The following is a 16,166-nucleotide window of genomic DNA, read 5'->3' as shown; positions in this document are numbered from 1 at the left end:
TTTTGCCATTTCCTCTTTTCTTTCAAATCATACAAGAAAGAAGTTATTCGTTGCATTTGTTACCAGAATTCTTCCTTCTTTTGCCCATATGTGTTCCAGCCATTGTTTCATAAAGTCATAAGATGCCTTTTTTCCCAGGAGCTTCACGATCAAAGTCTGTCACCATTGTTGCCAAGCATTTTGCATAAACGCATATGACAGTTTGAAGTTGGACACTCTGTTGCCGTTTATGCAGATCTGGATGTCAGACTCCAACTCATCCCATTGATTGTGTTGTACCACCTTCGCATATGGCCTCTTTTCCGCAACAACCAGATCCTTTCCATCCACGTTATGTTGATCACCATTTCTGTCTTTGTTAATTTTCGCTCCTTCTCCGCCTTCCATGCTTCCCTGGTTTGCCTCCATGGAGACTACCGCCAAACCCTAGTAAAGCCCAGGGTTTCCCATTTCATTTTTATATACTAGGTCCAATTTCTTATTATCTGATCATATCCTGATTTAGTTATTAACAAAAATTTAGAGGTTTTGTTGTTCTTTGGGTTTATTGTTTGTTTAGTACTTATACTATTTTAACAATCAAACAAAATACAATTTGTGTGTGTTATATTATCCCTATTATTCTTAGAATATTAAATAATTTATTGGCAAAGATGTTTAAAGTCTTTTTAAGAACATCTGGATTTATGTATATTTTTAGGTGGGACGTTACACTAAGAGAAAAGTGGCATTTGCCATCGGATGAATTCAAGCGGTTACCACTGAACCGCCTCAGAAGAAACGTTTCAGGCGGAAATTGGGGCGGCTAACAAGGCCGACGACTTCTGGCATCATAAACCGTCGGACTTGGTGGCGTTTTATCATAATCGCCTTTGTTTAAATGTATTCCTAGGCGGAACTTCTGGCGTTTGGGCTTGACCGACCTAAAATATAAAGAAACCTAGGCGGGTTGGATGTCGAATATGGGAAGTAGTCGCTGATTTCTTTTAAAACAGAGGCGGTCATAATTTAACTGCCGAAAATGGATGTTCGGAGGCGGTTTCAGTAAACAGAGGCAGGTGAATTAGATAAAGCTGAGAAGCGATAATTTACTGTTTAAATAGTATCTAATTTAAATAACCGTGCATGGCCAGTCAAGCTTGGTTGCAGAAAGCTCTTTTCGACGTCAACGAATACCCAACCACCACTTTCTGCCCGCAATCGCCACTCGCAAACGCCGTCGTACCCGCTTCTTTCTTTTCTTCTTCTACGCGTGAGATTTCTCCGTTAAGCCTCATCCCCAAAACCCCCTAAATTGAAAGATCGAATCTTCTTCCCTCTTTTTACAATTTTCCACGGTGAAACTCACAACTGAGTTCTCAATCTTATATGAAAATGGAATTTGCGAATAGTGCAAGAAGGAACAGAGGATGAAAAAGATGGGAAAATAATAGAGACAGAGAGAATGTCAGTCTAGAAGTTCATTTTGTGTACATAAAAGTGTAGAGTATATGTGAGGGATAGAGAGGAATGTGTCGTTTGTATATATAGTTTTATGAGGAGAGGAATATTCAGTGTGCATTTGAAGGGAGGATTGGGTTTAGGTGTCCCTGCGAAAGAATGGAGTGAAATCAGAAATATATAATAATATAATATAATTGTAACGTTAATGATGGTGCCAAGGTGCTTTGGACTTTGGATTTTGGAAACTCCTCTGCTTTTATACTTTCTCAATTTTATCCCTTTCCAGCTTTATCTAATTCATTTGTTTGTTGGCATACTTTCTCAATTGTACCCCTTTGATAAAGGGTTTTATAAGAGTTATGTTGTAGGAAAAGTGATTATGTAATATTATAGAGATTCGTTTTGCGTGCCTTAGTTTTTATTTTGTTTTTTGTTTTAAAAAATGTGGGCCTCACAAAATATTGTGTGTGTAGGAAAGTTTTTCGTGTCATGTTAAATGACAAACTAAAACCCCTTTGATAAATGCATCTATCAAAAACAATTATCTATTTTAAATAACTTTCTGGTTCTTTAGTTGAATAACCTTTATGTCAACCTATTCATTAAATCAAAATCAATACAATTAGTCTTACAATCAGCATTATCGAGTTGTAGAATTTCCGTTATTATGGATTGAAGATAGAAGGTGAGATTGGAGTGAAGAAAAAAATTACAATAATAGACAAACATTGAATTTAAAGCTGATAATATGTGGCAAAAAAAATTTATTTAATGCTTTTTAATAAATTAATTATGCATTTATTACAATTTTAGAAATAATTACATATTTATTGCACAATCACCGATGACGCCTAAATTGGGCGTCACTCGAGAGGCAATCACGTCTAAATTTGAGCGTATCTCATCAGGTGTTGACACGTGTCAAATTTTTTTTCTAAAAATAATAATAATTAATCATTAAACTTTTGAAGGCCATAACTTTTGACTCGGGTATCCAAATCAAGTAATTTTTTTTGATTCCACATAACTTTTTGAGATCTACGCAATGACATCTCGTTTTACATATTTTATTTCTCACAAACACAATTTAAATTTGCAAGAATGGTATTAAAAGAGCGGTTAAACCCATAAGCCTTTGAGTTCTGGGTTTGTGATTTAATATAAAAAAATAAATAAAGATTTGATTTGTGATTTAAATTAAAAAAAATAAATAGTTGATATTAAATCACAAACCCAGAACTCAGAGGCTTCTGAGTTTAAAAATGTGACACGTGTCAACACCTGACACGTCACCAATCACGTCTAAATTGGGTTTCAATCAGGAGACAATCACGCCTAATTTAGGTAATTTTGTTTTGAAAAACATTCATAAGCCATCATTAATTTCAGACCACGAATAATAACCCAGAAGCTTATAGTATTAATCGTTAATTTCAAAAATAATATCCTTCTTCCTTAGAGATTTAGAATATTTATTTAATTACTTTCTCTATTTCTACAGATTTTTCAAATTGATTTTTTAGTTTAAATCACAAATCAAATCTTTATTTAATTATTTCCAGTTGGTGAAGACCTTTCAGTATTGATGTTCTCCGCCCTATCTAGATTGATCTTCCACCACCCTTGAGGAAAATGGTGGAGACAACCTGCCTCGTATTATGAATGCTCAACTCATTAGAGACGTTTTACTTGTGCGCCCTCTTACAAGTACCACGACAAAGAATCAACTTTAATCAGTTGAACCCAGTGTTTTAAAACTTGGACCGGTCATCGACTCAGTCGAGTTACTGGGTTATTGGTTCAACCGGGTTCAACCGGATTTGTTGAGCCAATTTGTTGAACCGCAATTCTTGTAGAGTTAGGCAATAATCTCTACACATTGTGTAAATGAGATAATATTTGTTGAGTTGTACAAATATTAGGATTTTAATAACTGAATACACAGTTATATAATCATAGGAGACCTACAGTATTGAATAGATTAATTTTCTTCTTTGCAGTTGATTGACATAATAGATTTGTATTAAATAGAAATAGTAACAGGTAATTTTATTTCCTTAATCATAGCTGATTGACAGCTAATTTGTAATAGATCTACAATCCTTATTTATTGCAAACGATAGTTCGTCTATATCCTAATAAAGTTGTATCATTTTAAGTTACACAAAGACACAAACTAGTACTTTTTTATATTTCAAATTTAAATTAAAAAAATACCTACTCTAGCATGCATATGATCTTCATTGCTTTTGTCTTTGTCAGTTTGTCTTACTTAAAATGTAAACAATTTTATATCTTTTAATATGATGAATATCAAACCCACATGTAATTGTTTAATATACTTATATTAAACATATAAATATGTATAAATGTATATTAATATATGGTTCATTTTTTCTGCAGTTACTGTACATAAGTTATCTGCAGTAAGCCCAATACGACGTCGTTTTGAGGCGAAAATCATGTTATTTTTGTAATTTGAATTTATTTTAGGGTTATAATAGTCTTTATATTTATAATTTTTTAAGATTTTAATACCAAAACGACGTCGTTTTGGGAATAAATGCATATAACTTATCTGCATTAACTGCAAAAACATTTTTCCTATTAATATACTAATAAATATTCCTACTTATATAAACGTATGTTTAACTGTTATAGAAGAGTAAACTAGTTGAGTTATGCGTAAACTGTTGTGAATACTATGTAATGATTATATAATAGAAAAAAATATAAATTAAATTAAATACCAATTTATTACAGTAAAGTTATCTTTGGAGTAGTCTAAATTTTGCTTAATAATGTTGTATATTCATTTTTACTGAAATTGATTATTAAACAGTAATTTAAATAATTCAATATTTTTTTTTGAAAGATTATGATAATAATAAATATACTTTTGTTATTATACAAAAATAATATTATAACAGGATAGTATAAAAAATACTCCAATCAACTAAAATTGCTGATTGGAATTTTGGCGCGAACAATTTCCCTCCTAAGTGAATTTTTCCCCTCTTACTAACTATTATGCACCAAAACATTTCCCTCCTATGTGAAAGACACTTTACTCTTACTAACTTATACGCAATTGACTCCACACTTAGCAATTTTGTATGCGTGTCTGACTGGAACCCTAGACTCCAATTGGAGGTAAACTTTGCAATATCCCTGTTGAAGATTAAGACCCAATTTCTTAATCTCTCCCAAATTTCCCTCATAGCCCTAGCCTCTCATTGACACTGTCACTTTCTCTGTTTGCCGTAATCTATTTTTCCTAGTTCGGCGAAGGGTTCGAAGGTACCGTCTCTGCTTCTCCGTCTCTCATTATCGTTTATTTTGACTCTCAAAATGTTTATTGTGGATTTTTTGTTCGTGTAAGGGTTTGAAGTTTGGCGAAGGGTTTGTGTGTTCGACCCAAACTATTGCGCAGCTTGAATGTTACAAGGGTTCTTCAGTCGAGGTTTGATCTGGTGCCTATTCTATTTTCCTTTAGTGTAAAACGTTTGACCTACATGTTCGTTGCTTAATGTCTATTTCATGTGCATGTTCGTTTTCTCCTCCACTGGTATTATCGTTTGTGTTGATTTTTTCATGCCCAAATGCTAAGTGCACTAACCCTTTATGTTCTTTAATTGTGGAACACTTCTGAAATCTTTTTTTACTACTATGAAATCTTCTGAAATTTGTAGATGCTTGTATGTAACAAACTGCCGGGGAAATTTGGCACATTATAAACCACGGTGACCAAAGTGTAAAATGTCCCAAACTGCAGGGGAATTGGATAATCTGATATAATACAACGTAGAATAAATGTTTTCTCCACACTTGGTTGATCAATATTTATACTTTTAGTTATCCATTTATTTTATTTGATTTTTCTTTTTCTGTTTAGCTTGAGGAAGAAATCTTCCTTCTGGTGGTGTATATAAGAATTTTCATATAGTCAGTCATCTTGCTTTTTTACGACTTGACTCTCTTATGTATGCAAGTGTTGATCTCTAGCTACATTCCATTTTCATGTACAGTGAGAATTAACTTTCTTTAAGCAAATGCAACTGATGGTGACAATTTTCTCATTTGCATTGTTGTGACATATTATATAGTACTAATTTTGTGGAAATGCTTCAACCTCATGGCTTTTGCTTTGCGCAAATTATTCTTTTCATTCGTTTTATAATTAAAAAAATAATAATAATATTTTGCATTCATCTTATTTTTACTTATGGTGGGAGGGGTATAGTATTGACATTCTTGCATGGCATTATTGTGGCAGGGAACTAGTTGGCGAGATGATGAAATGAATGGACATGTAGTAGGGCCTCCTTCTCTTGGGCTGGGCAAGATAAGCGAACAAAAAGGGATCTTGGGTCCTGGCCCTGCAGATTTACGTTTTCCAGAGGCACTCTGACTCATCTACAAGTTTAACTAATTTCCTTACTTCGAATACTGTTAATAATTTTTTAGCAACAAAGAGAAAAAAATGCAGTTAGGAGTATACTTTTATTCTTCTTCTTCTTTTGTTATTTTGGTAAAGATGAGGTGTTTGGCATGTAATCAATGTGGAATAGTTAGTTTATCCTCTCAATTTGTAATTTTTGTGTTTCTTTTTTTGGGTGGACAGGTTATTTTACTGTTTTCCTGCATCCTCGCTTTCTTCCTGAGTTACAATATTTTTCTGAATACAACTCTGAATTCAGCTCTGACTCAAACAATTTGTGGTAATCTCAAGGCTTGTTCACTTGCTAGTGGTAATCTCATATTCGTATGTCAATTAGTGTTATTGCCTGTTCATCTTTTTTTCCAAGATGACTTCCTTCTTAAGTAACCTATGTCTTACTGTGACTTTATAATTATTTTAATTTAAATCTGACATACAAAATAATTCAGCTGAAGGCTCATTCATTTTGTTGCAGTTCTATACTGGTCTTGTGAAGTATCTTATTCAGTCAACCACAGGAACATAAAGAAGAACTGTCTGGTATGTCTTGTATTCACTGTAAATTATTCAAAGTTTGCTTCAATGTTTGTCATGATTGTGTAAATGTTGCGTAAATATTGGTATGTTGTATATCAATGATGTGATTATAACAGTGCTTGAATTTTTATTTTCTTTTTCCTGTTTGTTGGATAACTAATTTTTTAAAGTGGCAGCATAAGGCTGCATTAGGTTAATGAGGAAGCAAATTTGTGAGATGTATGCTGTTTCTCACTAGAAAAAAGATTGCAATTTTGTGAATGAGGAAGCTAGGCTGAAAAATGTATTAAATTATCGTTGTAATTTGTTTTTTATATCAATTTCTAGCTTTGAGGTACACTTTTACATGGTTCTCATGCCCTGTATGTAGGATAATTTAATTATAGAGATGGAATAAGCCAATTCGGAAGAGGAGGCTTTTGTACGTGTGTTTGGGACGGAGAACTCAGGTCGAGTTAGAGGCATGGGTTTTGGGGTAGTCCCAAGCCAAATTCGTAGAACATCTACCAGTTTAGCCTCAACTTCTTCAAGTGGTCCTACACAAGTTGAGTATGATGCCCTGAAAGGAGAATTGGACACTATAAAAGGCAAGATGGTAGAGCTTGATACATTGAAATCGCAAATGGCACTTTTTATGCAAAATTCTGTTGGTCAGTCACCAACTAATCAGGTATATGGCACTTTTTCTGCAAATTGCATCTTCAGTTTCACTTTTTCCTGTTTCCTATGTAAAATCTGTGGTACTAGTGCAAAGCATGAAGCTTGTGATGTGGTTTACACTTCTTTGGCTATTCTGATATTGTTTTTATTCTTAATATATTTATCATTTATTGAACTCGCATTGACACCGTACTTAAAGTTTGATACTCTTCTGAATTTACTTCGTGGTACACATTGGGCTTTATACTCTTGCATACGGTTGCTGATTGTTTCAACTTGAAAAACTGTTCTATACATGACTACATTGCCAATATTGTTATTTTAATTGTAAGATGAATTGCAATTTCTTTTTCGTAAAATCCAAGTTTTTATTGTACTTGATATATGTCACTATACCTGTTATGTACTCCACTGTTGACCTTGTAGTGCAGTCACATTAGTCTGAACTTCATTCATACATACTGATTCATTCAATTTGCATTAAAAAATTAGGAATGAATTATATGGTTGCTGGGATACATATTTAGTTTTTATGGACTATATGGTTGTTAGGATAAATATTCAGTTGTCTTGGATTATTAGTGTGTATGGATTATATGGTTGCTCAGTTGCACTCTAACCTTGTTAAGTAATTTGTTATTGTTTTGTTGTACCTAGTTATGATCAATTACTTCTTATGTCACTGAATACATTTAGCTAGAGCTGTTAGCTCAAGTGTATATACTCTGGTTCTGTCAATAATAGAAATCTCTAATTCTCAACCTCATTTTTCTCTATACTTTTTTGTATTTTCTCAACCTTTTTCTTCAAATTAACTTATGGATTAATGTATGTTTTCTTTTTTCCTAATATATCAGATTGCTGACTTAGGCTCTCCTTGAATCAAAAAGTCCTCCCACGCTAGTCATGACCCTTCTAATGGGCCTACTATATCAAATCAAGCACCCCTACCACCAGAATCCTAATTTCTCATTATTTGGAAGTTGTTCATTGAACCACTGTATTTTGGCTATTACAGTGGCTGTACATGGAATTTGATTGTTTTGGAGTTTAACATTGTTGGTTGAATTCTAGTGTTTTTCATGTTACACAGTATTAGGCAGTATCTGGGTTTTTTTTGGATGTTATGCATATTACCTGGGTATATTTTGGATGTAATTGATGACCTAGGTACGTTTTGCATGCAACCTGGGTCTGTTTTGGTTTTGTATATTAAGCTTTGGTAAATATGTATGTCACTGTTTCCAAATTTAAAGAATGAATGATGTTTACTTTTTGCAATGAATGTTTATAATGGCCTGATTAAAATAATACTATATTTTTTTGACAAGTTATCTATTTTGGTTTTCTATATTAAATTTTGGTAAATATGTTTCCTAATTTAAAGATAGAACAATGTTTCTAGTGTTTTTGGGGATATGCCTTCCTTACCTAAAAAAAAAGTTTGATTTTTTAATAAATATCCTCAATGCATCAATGTTTAAAAACCTCTGATTAAAATAATAAGGGAATTTTTATTAAAACAAAATAATAATTCAAATTAATTTTAACCTTTTTTTAAAAAAATTAAACGTTTCTTTTGTGGTGGTTATAAAGACCGTCCAGATATTCTAACATAAGGTGGTTAACCCACCGCCAGATACATATTTTACATTTATCCTAAAATTATGCCAATGGAAATAGGAGGCTGTTAGACTGAACGCCACATGTTCATGCCGACTACATAAACAGCCCACCGAAGCGTCAAAATATTGAGACGATTGGCGGTTGGTCTTACCGCCTGTGATGAGTATTTCATCATTTTTGAAATAATCTTGCGACGTCCTTACCCGACAGATAAAAACCGCCCTTGTTACGATGTGACAACTATTCCAGCAGTTTTTCAAAACCGCCTGAGAATGAGGTCCCGACTGTGGTAACACAGGCGGATGGTTAACCGCCAAATGGGTTATATTCAGGCGGTTTTGACTGCCTCTGATGGAAAAAACAAGCGCCTTTAATTGCACGGTTTGTTGTAGTGGGAATCGAACACATATCCAATCCCACTAACTCAGCGTCAAGTTACCAACTGAGCTGCACCCATTGGGTTCCCTCTCTTTCTCTGATAAGCACTTTTTTTTTTCTTTTATGAGTTTTTCATATTTTACCTCAAATTTTCTCATTTATTTCATTTATCAGTGAATGGCGTATAGAGTTAGTAGCTGTAAATAAGCTAGAAAAAAACTCGCAGTTTGGCAAATATCTTGTGCAAAAAGTGGGATTTGTTGTCTCGATTCCTTTCTAAATCATTTAGTACGGGCCATATGCTACCCGCGCAAAACAATTTAATTTTATGTGTAAGGATAACATCACATTAAATAAATATAATTAAGAAGCAGTGAACAAATGACTTTATAATATTAGATTAATATATATCAAAAGTTTGTTTTGCAACTCAATAGGTGCAGCTCAGTTGGTAACTTGGCGCTGAGTTAGTGGGGTTGGATATGTGTTCGATTCCCGCTGAATGCGTTCTTGGGGAGGGGCTGAACCTTTAACCATCACTGTTCCCCCGCACTCCGGATTAGTCTCATAGCCGGCTCAAAGAGTCGAAGCTCGTGGGGATACCGGAGGGAGCCAACTCGTCTCAAAGAGATAATTATGGTTGAGTAACTCAAAAAAAAAAAAGTTTGTTTTGCAAAGAAAATAGACCATTAACGCTATTTTAGGATAATTTATTAATATATGAGATTTAAGCTATATTTGGTGTTTGAAGTCATACGTACGTTCACCTCTCTCTCACACACACAAGAAGGCATATCCTTCCAGTTGCATCTAGCAATGTGAGATCCGAGAGGGACCTTTTCAGTTTTCAGTGGAGAAGGTATAAAGACATGATGATTTAAGAAAAGAGAAGAGGCATTGAATTCCAGGAACACAAGGGTTACGTGGTGGAGAGCATCATTAGCTTAAAAAGTGGATGTGTGAGCGCAATTTAAGTAGTTTCCTCAGGTTTTTGCACCTGTTATGGACAAAGTATGAAAAGCACTGTTTTACTCATGCAATCTATGTGGTTTTAAAGTACAAACACAATTCCCAGAGACTTAATTACTTTTAAAAGCCACCGTATACTTTCAAAGCTAACGTCTAATGTTGGGTTAATTATTTATTAATGGATCCGTTTGCACTGAATCATTTTGTAAAAGTTGGTGAAGTTGGTCGGTGATAAAATTAAATAGCTATATTTGTTTTTTGGTATAAGATAGTCTGACAACCAAATAATGTTACTACCAATGTTACTACCACATCTTAACCGTTGATTTCCGCCAATCAACGGTTATCGTTTATTGCGAATTAATAATTAATTAATGAGTTTGATTTGAAAAATGATAACCGTTGATTGGCGGAAATCAACGGTTAAGATGTGGTAGTAATATTGGTAGTAACATTATTTGATTGTCACAATATCCTATCCCTTGTTTTTTAGGGTTTTATAAGAGTTATGTTGTAGGAAAAATGATTGTGTAATGTTATAGAGATTCGTTTTGCGTGCCGTAGTTTTTTTTTTTGCTTCAAAAAGTGTGGGCCCCACAAAATATTGTGTGTGTAGGAAACTTTTTTATGACACGTTAAATTATGAATGCAAATCCCTTTGTTTTATGTGATGCATATTGAGTTATGTTACAAACAGATTAATAAAACCTGAAATTTATTATAATAATTATATGTATTATTTTGGGTGCAATAAAGTTATCATTATGAAAATTATAATATTATGTATTATTTTATTTATATCCCTTTTCATCTACGTGAATGATGGAATGGAATTTGGAAGCAATAAATATAAAATGTAACGCCCCGTCTGCAGCCAGTTAATTAACATTCATATGATAATAAGCGCAGCATGCTTAACTTAATTAATGCGGAAGCTAACTGAACAAATTCTATTGTTTTTCCTTATGTATTGCAAATCTTTTTCATTTTCATGCCCAAAATAAAACGAACAGTATTTCCTCTGTATTTTGGATCACTGGGGATAATTTTCACCAAGATAATTTCAACCTGATTGACAGTTTGAAATAATTCAGACATAAATCATATTACCTAGCCATCCATCGTCTACGTGAATGATGGAATGGAATTTGGAAGCAATAAATATTATATATATATATATGTGTGTGAGTGTGTGTGTGGGGAATTAAGCGATGCTTGGGGAAGGGTTGGTCAGCGTGAAGGCGACTTTTTCAGTTGTTCTTTTTGGGTGATATCACAAAGCATTTCAACATTTACTGTTCATGAAACTAACCTTTATTACTTGTTATCTAACCACATATTGTTTATAAATGAGTTTTAAACTCCTACAATAAAAACAAAATATATTTTGTATATAAAAAAAGAGTTTTATAAGAGTTATGTTGTAAGAAAAATGATTGTGTAATGTTATAGAGATTCGTTTTGCGTGCCGTAATTTTTTATTTTTTTCAAAAAGTGTGGATCCCACAAAATATTGTGTGTGTAGAAAACTTTATTGTGTCGTGTTAAATGATAAATACAAATCCCATAAAAAAATCTATTCATATATAAAGCTCAATTTACCACCTGTATCTCGTGCTTTGAGCTCTTTTATGTTTTCACCAATAATTACGTTTCACATTAATCAGTAATTGAAGCAAAAACTAATACGAAGAGATTGACAATATCCTAGGAACTCCAATTTTGGCATAAGATGAACCAGTCCACTTTATTTAGCACTGTATGGGTTTAAAGCGTTGTCATTTGCCAAGGTTTGCAATTGTTAATTCATCCCTAAATTAAAGCAGTTAATGAACGTACAAAGACAGTCAATCTAAAAGTGAGTGTCAGCAATTAAATGTGACATATTAATAAGAAATTTGATCATTTGCTGGACTTTTATAAAAAAAAAATACTTTTCATTTTGGATGAAATAATGAAAATGCTAAAAGATCTTCTTACAAAACTTCACACGAATAGAACGCGGCACCCATTCATATTCAAGACCCTTTTTTACTGCTTATGATCCGTGTACGTGAAAAGAATCAACAAAAAATAACATTACTCAAATGAAAACAAAATGTACGTGAAAGAGAAAAACTTTAATTGGCATAACAAAATTTAGCATCATATATCTCTTATTATAATTATTATTAATGTAGAGAATGGTGCTACATGTGTGTTAATTTATATTTATATTTATATTTATAAAAATAATAAAAATATTAAGAAGAAGAATAATAATAAATGGTGTTTGAAGAGAATTTTAACTGTATTTTGAGATGTTGAAAATGATTGATGACAATTGTAATTTTAGAATACGAAACATCATAAGTTTTTATTCTTTGTATAAATCTTTAAATTTTAAAAATAAAAGAGTAATAAGTTGTATAATTTTATCTGTTTATATTTATCTTTTACTTTTGAGTAGTTAATAATAGTAGTTTTGAAATAAAAAATAGATAGTAAGGTAGAGAATGGCCTTTATATAAAAGTATGCATTATCATTGATATTATTAATATTTTAAAAAGAAATCATTAACTTCATTTCAACCCTTAATAAGCAGAATGAAAAATGTTAATTGCACATCATTTAGAAGTCCTTTTTACATAAAACAAAAACAATTATATTATTCTTACAAACGAGATTTTACCCTTCTTAGTTCTCATACACTTGTCAATGATATATAAATTATTAATTAATATAACATGTATAAATTAATGATCATATTAAGAATGGCTTACTAATAAGTTGTGAACATATTACTACTTTAATAACAAATTAATACAGATTATTAACCAATAATTTATGCATTGTGATCAGGTGCATGGGAACTGTAAAATCTTAGGTGCACACAATAAGTATTTCCCAAACTAAAACGAAGTGCAAATTTGGCTAGCAGAAGCAGAATATATACTATTGTTATAGTTCTAACTTGGTCAGAGAAAATCTAAATTCTAAGCTATCACACAATGTTAAATGTACAAAACATTCTAGGATGCCAAATGAGATGCAACAAGCAAACTCTTTTCCATTATAATCCTAATTGCACAAGCACTAAAACTAAAAACAAAACACTAGGATATATCTCAAAAGTCTAACTCTTAACGCCAAGCCATGTTTTTTTTGAGCTGGTGGGGAATGACTGGTGTGCTTTGATCACCCCAACTAGCTAACGCAACCTCTAACTCCAAACCTACATAACTTAATTAACTACATGCACACACTTTCATGACATTATGGTTTTCAATCCATATCAACACTATTATCTAGCCCTCCACATTCTAACATATATATCATATGGGCTTTTACTATCTATTTCTCTATCTCTTTGTTATGTAATCATTACATAATGTATTCTTTTTTCTTTTTTTCTTTTTGTTGGTTTGTTAGCTCTAATTAACATATGCCAGGCATGTTGTTCCAGCAAGTTCCGAGAGTCCAAGCAAATTCTTGATCTGTGGGGTCAGGTGAAGTATCGGGTTGAGTTTCAAGTCCCAATGACTGACTTTCTCCTCTACGGTACCACTCAGGCATTGGCATTTCTGAGGGAAAATTATTGAGTAGGCTAAACAAGTCATCGTCCATGGAATTCATCTCTTCCAATGAATCCTCGCCAGCTAGTTTCTTCCCTGTGCATTAAAAGTTTCACATAACTTCCGTGGATTATAACACATTTAAGCATGCCAAATATTGATACAAAATAAATATCATATGAAATACATAAAAATTGGGCCAAATATGTAGAAGAATAGTATATTCTAATAAAAAAATTATTCAACCAACCTTAATAGAAGTCTTAACAAAAATTTATATGACATTAATTAACTATAAAAATATAATTAAAACAAAATTAAGAAAATACTACTCCAATAAAATCATACAAATAAAAAAATGAGACACATGCACGCACAATGCACAAGATTCTAAATCAAATCCATATGCATCAAATATATATATATTGCTGAATAGTTTCACCTGTTGACAATAGAGAAGAACTAAAATCATCCCTCTGTGTTTCATTAGTGGTGTCACCACTGTTCTGCTTCATGGCTGACATAGCAGGCACAATACCTCCCTCCTCTGTGTGTTCCTGAGGCGCCATACTTTTTCTTTTACAAGGCCTTGAACACTCACTCTTGGACTTGTCATTGCGAGAAAGACCTCGAGCCTCCACTACTAGAGCATCCAACAGACCACTGTTTCCTTGAGGTGATAATGGTGCAACTTCATAGTTATCATTAACAATGCTTGAAGCTCCCATCAAGCCATCAACACCACTAGCATAGGATGAAGCAGGGGTGGCCGAGCCAGGTGCTGTTTGGCTTGAAGATATCTCAGTAGTTGAGCCTGGCACTAAAGGAAGGGGTTCATATGGATCAGATCCTGCTATGAAGTCATGATTATAGCTTCCACTAGCAAAACTCTGGTTGAAAAGAGTGGAGGATGGCAAAGCAAGGTTTCTGTCTTCTCTGTTTTCATTGGAAAACTTGAATTGAGGACATGGATTGGTGAAACAGTTAGCAGAATCAGGGTGATTCTGTAGAGGATTTGCAGCAGAATAATGAGTTGGTTCATTGAGCTTCTTAGGGTAGCATGAAGATAGGAGAACAGAGAATGATGAAGATGAAGAAGAGAAAGGTTGTTCAAAGTAATGCTGCTGTTGTAGGTGATATGCAGTGGCTTCTGCATGGACTTCTGGTGGGTAAAGTGGTAAACCTGCTCTCTGGCGCCTTTTCATTCTGGTGTTCCAAAAGTTCTTTATTTCATTGTCGGTCCTCCCAGGTAACTGAAAAGCAGAAAAAACATAACAAGTGAGAGAAATATGGGGTACTTTAGACTTTAGCCCTCAAAAGAAAAAACTTTTAAGAGTGTGGGTCCATATGAAAGAAAGAAACAGAAATGGCAATTTGAGATTCAGACAAGAGACTGAGGTTAGCAAATGGACAGTGGTTATCATGAAATCCCAAATCTGACAATATAAACATAACTATAATTTTTTATTAAAAAAATGGGCAAAAGAACCTCAACATTGAAGTTAAAAAGGTAAAAAGACAAGTTTCTCTTTTTTTTTTATGACAAAAACTTCAATATTTAATATTTTTTTAGAACAATTTTCATAGACTAGAATATAATCGGAGGAAACAAAGTATATAATAAAAATAGATAAATACATAGATCAGGAGGAGCTGAAATGATTTTTCTTCCTCTTTCTTGTTCTTTGTTCTTGGCCATGATCGGATGGCAATCAAACCAATTATACATAGCAGATCTGAATCCAGAACCAAATCTAGAAACAAAGAGGCGAAAAGCATAAAACATATACATCATAGATAGAACAAACCAATCCAAGATTACTTTCGAAACCAAAATGATTGCACTAAAAACCATGAGCAGAGTAAACAAAACACATAAGCGAAAATAAGATAACATGAACAAAGATCACAAAGATGAAAAACTATATATAATTTTATGTAAGCTTTGTTGTTATTATTACATAGGACAGGAGCAATAAGAGGTACCTGTGCGGCCATTCTAGCCCATTTGTTTCCAAGCTTAGCATGAAGATCAATGATGATTTGTTCTTCTTCTGAAGAAAATGCACCCTTTTTCAGATTAGGCCTTAGATGGTTGGCCCATCTAAGTCTGCAACTTTTGCCACACCTTAATAAACCAGAATTCTTCTGCACAGAATTCCAATTCCCTTCACCATATTTCTTCACGTACTCTATCAAAATTGTATCTTCTGCTGGCGTCCAAGGCCCCTTTTTAATACGACCTCTAGCTTCACCTTCATCTTTTGATGCGTTAGTATCATCAACCTCTGAAGCTTCATTGTTGTTGTTGTCGTCGTCGTCGTTGGAGATTATTCTCGCCATAATCACTTGCACTAATAATATCTGAGAAAAAGGGTACCCTCTTCACGAATAACAACAACAACAACAAAAAATGTTACCTTTTCTTCTTCGGTTTAATTAAGGAACCCAAAATGATAGGTGGGGCTTAATTATTAGATGTTGGGGTGTGTTTGTGCTAGCTGAGGTACGAGGATAATGTCATTTGACAGATGGGTCAGAGACTTAAAAGAGAAAT

The 16,166-nt window shown here is 33.2% G+C and overlaps 1 protein-coding gene across 1 annotated transcript; it reads right to left on the bottom strand.

The window, feature by feature from the left end:
* Positions 1–13,472: 13,472 nt before the first annotated feature.
* On the bottom strand, positions 13,473–15,952 carry LOC133295785 (transcription factor MYB101-like). Its single transcript, XM_061494641.1, has 3 exons — positions 15,596–15,952; positions 14,052–14,862; positions 13,473–13,705 (listed from the first exon to the last, which is right to left on the bottom strand). The coding sequence occupies exons 1-3, from the start codon at positions 15,950–15,952 to the stop codon at positions 13,473–13,475; spliced, it is 1,401 nt and encodes a 466-aa protein (XP_061350625.1).
* Positions 15,953–16,166: the final 214 nt, after the last annotated feature.

The sequence above is a fragment of the Gastrolobium bilobum genome, unplaced genomic scaffold (assembly GCF_033153095.1).
Source record: "Gastrolobium bilobum isolate Gb01-03AN ecotype WA unplaced genomic scaffold, APGP_CSIRO_Gbil_v1 utg2103, whole genome shotgun sequence".
NCBI lineage: Eukaryota > Viridiplantae > Streptophyta > Magnoliopsida > Fabales > Fabaceae > Gastrolobium > Gastrolobium bilobum.
The sequence above is the reverse complement of the archived record's forward strand: the minus strand, read 5'-3'. Positions and strand labels throughout refer to the sequence as shown.